The sequence below is a fragment of the Hydractinia symbiolongicarpus genome, chromosome 2, assembly GCF_029227915.1.
Source record: "Hydractinia symbiolongicarpus strain clone_291-10 chromosome 2, HSymV2.1, whole genome shotgun sequence".
Classification (NCBI taxonomy): Eukaryota; Metazoa; Cnidaria; class Hydrozoa; order Anthoathecata; family Hydractiniidae; genus Hydractinia; species Hydractinia symbiolongicarpus.
In genome coordinates, this window is record NC_079876.1 from 18,862,343 (window position 1) to 18,876,318 (window position 13,976).

Below are 13,976 nucleotides of genomic sequence, written 5' to 3' on the forward strand. Positions count from 1 at the left end.
GAGGGTCGTCCTACCTAAGTTAGGATTATTTATTTAATTCAATTTGCCTGTTACTACTCTGATTAACAGTTCAGACAAAGTTTACAAAATACACACTTTTTTAAAAGCAGCACAAAGTAAGGTGCGGCTCGATGCTGTTAAACGTTCTGTAGCTGTCTTATTTGCCAAACTGTAGCTTACTTGCTTACTTAACGTTACTATCTATTCAAAAAGACAACATTCGGTTGTTGAATTTTGTCTTTTTAAATAGTTAAAGTTTTATTTCGATAGGTATTAAAGTTGATCAAAATTTTAACCACGTGCTCCATAAAACCTGTCGAACTTTAGAACATGGAAAGTCTCTGAAACTGTTGCTTTTTGACAATTCCGCTTTTTTTTCCCTTTATTTTACTTACTGATTTTAGGCTGGCCTGTTGTTTATCATCTTTGAAATATAAAGGATTTTCAGCCTTGTGCAGCGTATAAAATGTTACAAGCATAAACACAAGTAAGAGGAACATTTTTTTTCTAAATCGATATTTTACATAATATAGATATTTTACAAAATGTTATGAGCTACATTCGGTAAAGGTTAGCCCATTGGTCATATCGCGAAGGTACGGGTCTTCTTCTTTTATACGTGGCTCTTGATTCCATATCTGAAACATGAAAACAGTAAAATTTGTAAAAATACGTAATAAATTTTTTTATCCTGATAAACAGTTATGTCACCATCCATATTTATAAAATAATGTTCATTTATTAAATCTAAAGTTAGGGATAAAATAAAATACAATTTTTTTGCAGACGGAATTATCGCTATCCGTACTTTTCCATTTTCATGCATGCATTATTGCATTTGTCATGGACTTATCATCAACCGTATTTTTTCTATTTCAGACGGTCGAACTAGCTAGATAGTAGCTTGGTACATTGTCATATAGTGGTATGACCTTTGATTATTCCACTTGAATGAGGACGTTTTATTGAAGTCATTCGCCTTATTAGCTAGTGAAATGCTGATTAAAATTATATGTGGTTGTGTGCTTTCAAGCAATGATAAAGGAAATAATTGATCACGTAATTGGACCAAAATATTCACGATAGTATTCTTATTATCCACGTAAGAGAGGACGTTCTTATTGCTGTTTAGACGTCATACATCTGTTGGGTCAAATAGAAAATGAGATGAGCAAATTACAGACCGTGTTTACCCAAAGTAATTTTAATTAATTCTTACCAATAATCTCCTTTCTTTTATTCATAGCAAGAATTGCCAATTTATTAAGAACTGATATATATTTTCCTTCCAACAGATTTTCCGTGGGACGGAAATAATTAGAAATTCTTCTTCTGTGGAGTCGTCTACTTAAATCCTGCAACATATCACAGTACCTTTCGTAAAGTTGGCTACGCGCCCAGTTTAACCACGGCTGTTCTTCGTTCAACGAAAACAATTCATGCTATAAAAAACAGAAAAGCAAAAAAATACTAAAGAAATAACAGGTATCTTTTTATTCCTCTATTTCAAAGCAACCTTAATAATATCATAGTCAAAGATATTTTCCTAATTTATGCCTCGCTTTCAAATGGAGATGTGGTTGGAAGGGCATAGGCAGACTCCACTTGCTGTCGACATTCTGTTATTCACTTTTTCATAATAAAATTCAGGAAACTCAATTTGTAAAAATCATTCGTCGAGCTATATTAATCTCGTTAACTTGAAATGCGAAGTTTTAATTGGCCACAAAACTTTAACGACAGGCTTTATACAGCACGGCGTGACTTTCGACTTTGTAGCAAGCGCACTTGTAGCTATTAATGTAAACAAGTTTCATTGCCGAAGAATCGCGAATATATATTTGCATAACTCAAATTTGTATTTATACTATGTTATTAGCTATATTCTTCCAAACAGTTTTTTTAACAGCTGTAAGTCACACATGACAGCCATTTTAACTTTTCTATTTCAAAGGCGCACACATAATTAAGTACAGCTTTAATACAAACATGGATCACAGCGAAAAAGCAGAAAAAGGAATCGGACTTTATGTCGTAGACTGACAAAGAATAAACTTATTTACCATGTTAGAAAAGGTTTACACAATGAACGGTACGGGGTTTTCGTATAAAAACAGGTGTACCTATAATGTGAATTCTGCGTCTTACACAGAGTGATTTCTTGTTAAAAACGTACAAAATATAGTGGACGACATTAAAGTTTTAGGTTAATTCCCAAAATTAATGTCTCATCGATGAAAATCAAACAAAAATTATTGGAACTTAACTTCCACTACAAAAAAACCTCTTATCAAAACATTCATACAACATTATTTGTGAAAATATCATTTTGCTTGATTTGCAGTTATCAAACAGTACAACAGCACAGTTAAACACACTACTTTCAACCAAATACAACCACGATCTTGAATAAGAGCTCTTGCGTAACGACACAAACATAAAAATGATTTTGACTTCATTACGTTGCTCGTCGACAAAGTGATTAAAATTTTAACAGTGTACACATCGGGAGATTTTTTATATACATCAACAACGTCAACACAAATTTCAGGTAGGATTTGTTGTTCCAACCAAAATTAATTCACTGAAAAGACAAACGGGGCATAGCGGCTGTACAACCTCTATAGCTCAGCTCTTGCCCCAGAGCAAAGTAATGACGTCAAGATCGAATTAAATCCGAAATATCTTTGAACCAAAATCATTTAAATTTAGCAGAGAAAAACACAATTTTTCCGGTTTTAAGGATACTTTGTTTAACTAACACTTTGTAAAACTCTGACTCGCAGTCCTTATCATCGTCCTCATCTTTGTCCTCATCATTGTCCTTATCATCGTCCTTATCATCGTCTGATTTCTGAAGAGCTTTCCGAGATATCCTTATTAGGTAGTGGCACTTGTGTTGACACAAGCATGTCACCATAAAATGTGACACCATCAACGTTGACATAATTAAAGATTTTATCAAGATTACTGAGTTGCCTGAACGTCTTTCAGCGCGCAAAAGTAATCATCAAGAACTTCTTCGTCCTCTTTAGCCTCACAAAACTTGGTTCTTTGAAGCAATTTTAAACAATCTTTTCCATAAAACTTGTAGAAGTTACTCAAGAACTTAAAAGACATACACATTGTTTCTTTTTCTTTACTTTCATCATAAATGCATCCTAATTCTTTTGCGGAGTATAGCGCTCTCATTTTCATCACAGTGGCTGATATAGAGACGCTTGTGCCTGTTGCCTTTTACGAGCCGCTTGTAACAAGCTTCCATAGTACGATCCTTTAAACCGTTGACGTTTCACTGTGGGACAGTTTAAATCACTGATACATGGTTCTCCATTTTCTTGGGAAGGGTCTAGTTCTAAAAGTTTATTAATTTTATTCTAAATTTAAGGTGTTTTTAGTTCTAAAAAAAGTTTTCCTTCTAAAACAATTTCCTCAAAAAAGAAGTCAAACATGGAAAAAAAGTGTGTTTTGTAATTGTCATTTGTTTTGTAATTTTTTAAGATTTTACATTTTTTATAAACTGGTTTCTTATTAAAAAAATTTTTCTTAGCCAGTTTGATGGTGTCTGATTTGGAATGTTACATTTTTGAAACAATAGATGCCTTTATTAGTGTTTCCCAGTAAGATTACCTAGTCTTTTGTTAATAAATTTTCGTAAATTTCTGATTAAGCGAGACAACGTGTTTTTTTAAAGATGGTTCTAAGCGTAGCTACTTAGAAACGATATGAGATTTTTCAAGAAAGAAGTGTAGGTTATATACCTATTTTATCACTATTTTTTTACATGTTATGAACCCCTTCTTTAGCCTTACTGACACCTAAGTGAATAGTGGGACTGTGATTCCATGTATGTAGCAAAAAATTAGGTAGTTACATACTAGATACCTAAATATATTACACAGTGAGAGATAAAATTCTACTCTGAAGGAATCACATATGGCTTGTTCTAGCTAGTTACAATCGTCCACCAAATACGTTGGCTCTGGCAATTTTAGACCAAGAACCAAGGTCAGTATTATTGAGAACATATTCTACAGATAGTACTTCCCGTTCCCATTATGATCATTGTTTATATAGCTACTGGTTGAAGTTGTCAGGTGTAATCATTTCCTCTCAATGCCAAATGGCACTTTTAATGCCATGGAGAGGAGTGAGAGCCATATTTTTGTGGACGATTGATGCTATATTTTTTTGGAAAAGGGTATTATGGCGATGTGCGATGCACGACACGGTATACCTGTACTATTCGCCCATTGTTAATGACAGGGTGTTACCTGTGTTTCTATATTTAACCAAAGTTGTGTTAAAGCTGCAAGTAGGGGTTACACCTATATGTGTGGCATTGTTTACCTGTACTAAGCACTCACGTTAAAATTTTTGAACTTTCACCGGGAACATTTTCTGAAAAATATAAAAGACTACCCCAAGACATGGTAACACCATGTTATAAACTGTTTTTGTTGTAGCTAAAGTTGCAGGAAAGTTATTTTTTGAAAAATATATTACACCCAAAACACCTTAATGTTCTGCACACTTCACTCGATTTACGACACATACTGCATACCTGTATCAAAGTGGTCCACCTGAATGTAAAGTACAGTTTACCCAAGCATTTCTCAAAAGGTGTAACTAGGCTGTGTGCTGTAAATACCTAAGTGTATATATTTTTACCTGTAAAGTTTTGTATATATACTCATGTTCTGTAGGTCTATCGGCTATGAAACTCATGGAAATGAGAGATCCAGGTTCAAATCCTGGACAGGGCTAGGAAAAACATAATTATCTTGCACCTGCAACAAACAGATAATCATGAGTATATGATATAGCTATGTTGAGGATAATAGGTAATCAATGAGTCGCAGAGGGGAGAGTTGCATACATTCATCACTTTCTTTTATAGGGCACAAAAATGCCATGTTTTTGTAATAATCTATCAATTGTGTAATCTATCAATTGTGTAATCTATCAATTGTGGTAAAAAATTTTGTGTTATGAACCTGGTAGGCAAAAGAGACCCTTTAAAGCGTTTTTTACTAAAAAATCTTGCATTTCTAGTTCACTCCTCTGATCATTTCTGCACCTTGACTTTTAATGTTGTTTGAATTATTAACCCCCTCCCCCGGCCCGAATAGGGTTAAAAACTAATATTTTCAAATTTATTATGACAAAATTGACTTTATTCCAAATTTTATCAAAAAATGTTTAATTTCTTGTATTGACACAAATTCTGCTGAGATAATTCACTGTATATTGACCTTATATAAATTTAATACCTTTTTTTTAGGTATTGAATTTGCAATGTTTGCACTTAAATATTTTCTATACTCCTGGAATAATATGATACATAGCTTAGATATATTGAGTATAAGTAATCTTTGAGTTGTAGGGGGAGAGAGTTTCTATTAAGATGCCTGCCTGTCTTGCCGTTTGCCTTGGCAGCACTTACCGTGCCTTTGCCTGCCCTTCCGATGCCTTTTCTGGTGCCTGCCTACTGTCCTTGCCTGTGCCTCTCATGCCCTTCCTACCCCTGCTTTGCTGATTCCTCTTCCTATTTCCTTGACTGCCTTTGTCATGCCCTTTTCCTGGCGTGCCTAATGCCTTTGTCTTGGCAACCTCTTAGCAACCCTTTCTATATTGATTGCATTGACGGAAGTCATGGCATTGACGTTCCACTTAAGCGAAGTTTTTAGCTCAAGGGACTATGAGAAAAAATCCAAGCAAAATTCCTACTTATCCGGGGTTCAAACAAAAGACGTTTTCTGCTTACATTTAGTATGGGAGTTCAAGAAAGTCTAACTTATCCTGGGTCCCACTTAACGGACGTAATGTTTTGCAGTATTTTTCGTTATTTTCCTCCTATGTATCTAATATAGGATTAAAATCGCAAACAAGAGATTAGTAAATATAAAAAAAAAACCTTGAATAAAACTGTTGAGATTCCATCCAAATTGTAATGTTTACTCCATTCATCAAAATCAGACTTTAGCAACTTATGGCACATCTTACGACATCCATTATCATGATCAATTCTGGACATCAATTCTCTTTCAGCTCGTGATACTGAGATGTTCCACAAATTTTCTCCCTTAGGAACTAAATGCAAACCAACTTTTTCGATCTCTTGAATCACTTGCTGTGGTAACACATATGTAGTTTGGTCACGAGGCCAACGATAATCACGCAAAGTGACTTGATTCGTTAGTAGTGATGGAGACATATCGACAGATATATCATGAAAGTTGTGGACTAAGATATGCATCGTGACTGCTGGTCCATGGAATGTTTTGTCGACACTGACACCTAAGAAATCAATCATACACAGAACATGGTGAGACGTACGTATAAGCAAAAAGAGAAACTGGATATTTAAACTTAAGATCAACAATACCAAAAAATATATTTAATTAAGTGCAAATTTTGAAACTCGTCTCCACAAGTAGTTGTATAGGCTATATCTATACTAAGTTTATATATCTATACTAGGTTTATATATCTATACTAGGTTTATATATCTATACTAAGTTTATATATCTATACTAGGTTTATATATCTATACTAAGTTTATATATCTATACTAGGTTTATATATCTATACTAGGTTTATATATCTATACTAAGTTTATATATCTATACTAGGTTTATATATCTATACTAGGTTTATATATCTATACTAAGTTTATATATCTATACTAGGTTTATATATCTATACTAGGTTTATATATCTATACTAGGTTTATATATCTATACTAGGTTTATATATCTATACTGGGTTTATATATCTATACTAGGTTTATATATCTATACTGGGTTTATATATCTATACTGGGTTTATATATCTATACTAGGTTTATATATCTATACTGGGTTTATATATCTATACTAGGTTTATATATCTATACTAGGTTTATATATCTATACTAGGTTTATATATCTATACTGGGTTTATATATCTATACTAGGTTTATATATCTATACTGGGTTTATATATCTATACTAGGTTTATATATCTATACTAGGTTTATATATCTATACTGGGTTTATATATCTATACTGGGTTTATATATCTATACTAGGTTTATATATCTATACTAGGTTTATATATCTATACTAGGTTTATATATCTATACTAGGTTTATATATCTATACTAGGTTTATATATCTATACTGGGTTTATATATCTATACTAGGTTTATATATCTATACTAGGTTTATATATCTATACTAGGTTTATATATCTATACTAGGTTTATATATCTATACTGGGTTTATATATCTATACTAGGTTTATATATCTATACTAGGTTTATATATCTATACTAGGTTTATATATCTATACTGGGTTTATATATCTATACTAGGTTTATATATCTATACTAGGTTTATATATCTATACTAGGTTTATATATCTATACTAGGTTTATATATCTATACTAGGTTTATATATCTATACTGGGTTTATATATCTATACTAGGTTTATATATCTATACTAGGTTTATATATCTATACTGGGTTTATATATCTATACTAGGTTTATATATCTATACTAGGTTTATATATCTATACTAGGTTTATATATCTATACTAGGTTTATATATCTATACTAGGTTTATATATCTATACTAGGTTTATATATCTATACTAGGTTTATATATCTATACTAGGTTTATATATCTATACTAGGTTTAGGCAATTAGCGGACTTTAGACTTAGGATCTTAGATTAGATCCAAACCTTCAAAGTGTGCTAATTATTGCTGCCATCAGCATGGCCATTAGTTTTTAAATTTCTAGGCTTTTGTCGGTCTAGACGTGGCTTATTTCGTGAAGTAGACGTGTGAGCAGGTGCGACTAGCGAAATTCAAACGATCATTACTTGACGTATGCATCTAAAAAGTCGGGGAATTCACGAGTTGTTGCTTTTGCATTGTTGCACAACGGCCAAAGAAGTACCATTGCCTATTTTATAGTGAGGGATTAAAGTTTCTTTTACTGTGTACTGTTTACTTCTGTGAATAAAAATGGAAAAACGACTAATTCTATATCATAAAAACAAATCCGCTCACTATCTTTTTTTTTAGAAAAGTACCAGCCCCGATGACCGTCAAACAATTTCCTCGCCTTGCATAATATAATTAATATAAACTCATTTCCCGAACAATTTTTCAAATGTGGTTCTCACCACTAAAACGCATGAGACTTCAATTAAATTATTAGTATTAAAATCAAACGGGCTTATGTGTTGCAATAAAAAAATTGATAGATAAAATTACATCACATAGCCCATCATTGTTAAATATTAAGATTCAAAAGTAACTCTTATGACTTTTTCGTCATCTAGTAAAAAGGTGTCATTATAACATTACCCTTCACAGGCAAAACCATGAAAAGCCTAAAGTGCCTGACGGGCCGTTCCATTGTATGCCGAAGAGTCTTCCTACTTCACGTAATTTGTAAATATCTGATATACAAAGAGAAAGCAGATTTTAACTTCAAATACAAGTAAACAAACACACGAAGATAAAAACATTCTGATAGATAAGTGAAAAAACAAACGAACAAAGCCATAGAATAAACTTACAATTTATTGACTGCGACGCACAGTTCATATACTGGTCAAGAAGACATTTTATGGAATTTGGTGGCATCTCACGCTTTCCATCGAAAAATATTCTCGCATAAGTATCTGGACGCCGTTGCTAAAAATTTGGAAATTTAGAATTGAGATACAACAACAACAAAAACAACAAATTTTGAGTAAAAGTAAACAAACTACTTTGACCCATTTTATATATGGGTAGAATTAGACAAACGATTTAGCTGCGAAAATTAATTTTAAAAATTTCATGTTAATTCTGATATATACCGCGTAAGTTTCAAGTAGTTTTAACCTTATTAACACCGAAGGGTTGGGTATTTAGAAAAAAAGAGTACTTCGCGAAGGGTAAGACATTTTTCGTGCGGGGTTAATTTTTTTGCAAAATTTAAAAAAGTTTTGACATGCATGTACGTGAGTGTTGTAAGATGTTTGTTGGTTAAAAGATGGTTACTAAGGTTATGTGTGGAGCCAAGGAAGAAAATACACTCCTCATTTTAAGGAAATATAGATCCATTATTATTATTATTATTATTATTATTATTATTATTATTATTATTATTATTATTATTATTATTATTATTATTATTATTATTATTATTATTATTATTATTATTATTATTATTATTATTATTATTATTATTATTATTATTATTATTATTATTATTATTATTATTATTATTATTATTATTGTTTCGAATATTTATAGAGGATATATAACCACTTCAGTGTTGGAAGCACTGTTATCAATGTGGGACCTGCGTTCGGAATGCATATATTAAGTATACACGGGTAGTTGTTATTACTAGTCGGTGGCCCGTGGAAAAATCCACGGGTTTGCCCGTCCTTTTTATACCGCATTGTGTGCTTCTCGTTGCTTGCGCAGCTGAGCTATCATTTTCCGTGACAGACAGACAGAAGTATACGGGCATTATAATATAGATTAATTAATACTTTATTACTCCATAACCACAAAGTCACGTGTCACAATACCTACCCAAATACCGTCACATGGCTTGGGTTAACCCTTAACTGTGGTAAAGGCGCTTCATAACATGACCGCCCTGTGGACTGAACCACTGACCTTGTGATTACAAGGCGAACTTTATAACCACAAGGCCACGCGCCACTAAACAAGATGGTGTCACCAACAAGATCCTGTAATTTTATATCTACAAATATAATATTCTACACATGTGCCAAGATTAATGACATAAACAGTATTTCTTGAAAACATGTATTTTATAGTTCAAATAGGCCTTTGTAAAATATGACGTCGTTTTCAATTCCAATGACGTTATCAGTTTTTTGCTGTCCATTTACCAAACATCTACCAAGAATCAAGGCCAAGAATTTAAGTTTTTTATCCCCCCTCCCCTCCCTCGGTGTTGCACTAACCAAAAGAGACCGGTGTTAATAGGGTTAAAACTGATACTTTGGATTATTGAACACACCGGCAGACGAAGAATTAATTGCATTTTACGCTCAGCTAGCATAAAGCACACAGAAAACGGCCAAACGATTAAACTCATCCGTAAACAGACAAGTATGAAGTCTCGTTTATATGACTTATTGATGTTATATACACGCTTTTTGAAAGAAAAAAGCGAACGAAAAATTATTATGTAGCAACCCGAAAATAAATTTTAAGGGAGAACAAAAGTAAAGATTTCTAAATCTTAAAGTCTACTAAGATAATTACTTTGATAACAAATAAAACATTTTACACTAAGTATCTATATTTCTTTCTAACAACAATTTCACATGGCTGTATAGGGTTTTGATGGCTATAGGCTTTGGATGTACTTGGCAGTAAATATCAAAAATAAGATTTTTGACTTGAGGTAACTAAAAATATTTTACGCACTTTAGTAGTAACAGTATTTTCTAACTTTTGTTTGAGATTCTTTGAACTTAAGAAATATCTGTAATAACCCAAAGTTGTAGGTCAAATTTTACCGTTTTTATGTAAAAAACAAATTTTTAAAACTCTGAGTATATTTTCAATATTATAACATTCTTAGTCTTTGTTTCTAGACTTTTTTGTTATAAAGCCTGAAAATTGATTTATTATGAAGCAGACCAAGCCAGCGGTGTGGTCTTCAAAACCTACAGTATGATCATAAAAAATTATTCAGCAGCCGTCCATAGTTCGCCTTTCTTTTAAAGTGTTCTACAACGCGAGCCTAAGAAAAAAAATTGATGTGCAGTATACCACAAGAAAGTGACTTACAGGGATTCCAGACTGATCAGTAAATTGGACACGATAACGGTCTGGCGATTTGAGGGGTATATCGTAGTCAAATTCGTCAGCTGCTTTTATTTTCGTTTTAGTTGCGTAACTGCCGGACTTTCTGATAACTTTACTAAAAATAGTGTCTTCACCAAAACACTTCATAATTTCGTCCAATACGTCTGCGACGATTTTTCGAGACGTTTTTCGATCTTGGGCATGTACATCAATAACTGCTAAGCGTTCCTCCAGATAAGTTTTGGCATCTATTTCTTCTTTAACTTTTCTCTTTCCAGACGCGTGCAACATCATTATTTCTTTTTGTCAACGGACAGATTCCTTAATGTTAATGTCCTGGCGCAATTTTTAAAAAAAGCAGGAAAAACCCTTTTTCGAATTGTTTTTATTCTCTCGATAATTAAAGGGAAATCCCCGCTCTCCGTCATTGCTCTTCATCTTTGCTCATAGTTGTGTGTAATAAACAGACTACCCGAAATGTCAAGTACAGAAAATTTTGCGCATGTTACAACTATTAAAAAATAATTTGTTTATAAATAACTACTTTGTTTGTGATAAATTTGCTCTTTTTTGCTTCTATCTTTAAAAAATAGGAACATTATCTTAGTATGCTTCGTTTTGTTTTTGGCGGGAAAAAAAATTATGATCTGCAAAATACAATACATAAAGTTTGTTTTCACGAAGAAACAAAGACAACACCAGGAGTTGTATTTGGTTAAAATACTTTTTACTAGCTTTAAGAAAGTAATAAATACCTCTCAAAAGATTTCTTGTTGCCTTGACTACCATTATGTGCAATAATCTTTGCTTTCATGCAAAATGTAGAAGAATATAGCTATCTATCTATAGCTAGTTCAAGTAAGTTTGAATTTTATTTCGTCAAATAGGTTAATTCAATGGCAAGTACTTACAATATATTAATTTATGGATACCACATAAATTTTTCTGTCATCTTTCATAGCGAGAGATTTTGAGATTTTAATGACAATCAACAATTGGGCTCGCCACTGTTTTCAGTTAAATTTTGATTTCCAACGCGATATTTAGAGCCTGATTATATGAGGCGAGTTGTCTCGGTGTTCCGTTTAAAAAAAATTTATATTATATGGGAGAAGTCAACCCGGGTCAAAACCTACACTGCTGTCGGGTTGCGAGATGTTGTTTTTGTCCTCTGTGCTCATAAACTTTTTCATCGCCATTTTCTCGCCTTTCGTAAAGACACTAAAGTCAAAAATCTACAGCTTGTTTTGTAGTGGCCTCTTTAATATACTCGTACAAAATTTCTCTTTTATAGCGGGATTTTTTAAAACAAGCAGGGAAATTCTTATTTTGAAATGTTTTGTTTTCTTAAGAATGAAAGGGAAATTCCCACTTTTATAAATTGAACTTGTATTTTTCTAAAAAGTTCGCCGACCAATTCCATTCGTGAAAACCCCCCTTAATAGTTGAATAACATTCAAGCGCTACGTCAAAACTTCCTGAATGTGTAGATATATCAGATAAATTTAATTGCGTGTACACTCTTAAACAAATGCACGTGTTTCTTTTAAATGCTAATTTCAAAAGATCGTCTTTCAAAAAACTGTGCTGAAGGGAACTTCCTAATGCTTATTAAGTTTTCATGATTGATACGACCTTATACTTGATGTAATAAGAACTAAATTACATGTACTTGCTTTTCACACTGCAAGAAAATGTTTGTGTAGTGCTGATATGTATTTTACATACATAGTGCAAAGCAACCTTGTCGCCAGATCTTATTTTGCTTTTAACAATGCGAAAGGAGAAAAACCAAAAAGTCATGGAAACGAACTTAGATGTAAAGCTTATTTTTCTGTCTTTTTTTAATGTCTTCGCCAAAGCTTGCTGTGATTATATTGTAAATGTAAAAAGTTGTGTTAAGAGTGAATCAGTCTTAAAAAATAGCCTTATTCATTGATATAGTTTAAAAGAGGCCTTCCACCCCAACCTTGTCCCCAGGACTATTTGTTTCTCAACGGCGCTGCGCTTTTTGATAGTTACGGTAAAAGGTGCTGGTGTCGAGCTTGCTTCCACCCTAAAATAACTTTAGCTAGGTAGAAACTACTTATATTTGAGAATAATCACTTGAATAATGATATTAAAAGGGTTAAACAATTCTTTTAAATTCACTTTTGTAACACCGCAACCTTATTTATTGTAGAAACTCTACACCCAAAAGACGAACGAAGTGTTTGTACCTTCTACATCACAGTGTTCATGGTTTGAAGAACAATAGTATAAAAAGATATCGTCTTTGATGTCAAAAAGAGAAAAAGACCATGGGGAAGAGGTTGTAGAGTAAAGGTAAATAAATAAACCGAATATACTTTGTGGACTTTAATGTCGCCATGGTTACGAACGCTTCAGTATGATCACGGGAAGGAGATCAATTTTGAAAGATTAATGGTATAAAAATGAACTTTAAAAGAACATAACGTGTAGAAATTAACAAAATACGGACGGTTTAGACAAGGAATTTAAATTCTGTGCGTGCCGTGAAATTAAAAATATAAAGAAAAAATACCACAAATATGAGGAAGGAAATATTTTTGTAGCTAGCAGATTCATTTTTTATTAACAATGGTAACGTGGAGAAAAATCCACGGTCAGAATACTGTATTTTTTTTTTGATTGGTTACTTCTATTATCATGCACCTCAGGCGGGAGCGTCTGATGGATTATATTTAGATGTGTAGTCGTTAGCCGTAAGTCGAAGGTCTTGGCAGATATTTGCTATCCGATATTGAATATGTGCTCGAGAGTTTCTCCGGCACTTATATTTCGTTTTTACACATAATTCCTTTATAAAATTACATGCAAGCAATCAGATGGAAAGTTAAACTAATTAAAAATGAAAAAGTATCAAACAAGACATGTATTACACCGCACTCTGTCTTTTTTTGTTCTCTATAGTAGTAAACAAAAGATAAGCAGTCAGAGGGAGAGCTAAAAAGAACTGAAGCGCGAAGGTTTTGAACAACAAGAAACCAACGAAAAAGACAAAAACAAAACAAAAATTTGTGTGAAACAAAATGAATTTTTGACACCTCATTCCCTTCCAATGGTGCATGATAAAACAGTTATTCAGCCTGATAAAATCGGATTTTGTAAT

The 13,976-nt window shown here is 32.6% G+C and overlaps 1 protein-coding gene across 1 annotated transcript; it reads right to left on the reverse strand.

Annotated features, from left to right (window-relative positions):
* Window positions 1-488: 488 nt before the first annotated feature.
* On the reverse strand, window positions 489-11,211 carry LOC130629872 (uncharacterized). Its single transcript, XM_057443249.1, has 5 exons — window positions 10,826-11,211; window positions 8,578-8,695; window positions 5,918-6,300; window positions 1,220-1,442; window positions 489-638 (listed from the first exon to the last, which is right to left on the reverse strand). Exons 1-5 carry the CDS (start codon window positions 11,135-11,137, stop codon window positions 556-558), a joined length of 1,119 nt encoding a protein of 372 aa, XP_057299232.1. The 5' UTR covers window positions 11,138-11,211; the 3' UTR covers window positions 489-555.
* Window positions 11,212-13,976: the final 2,765 nt, after the last annotated feature.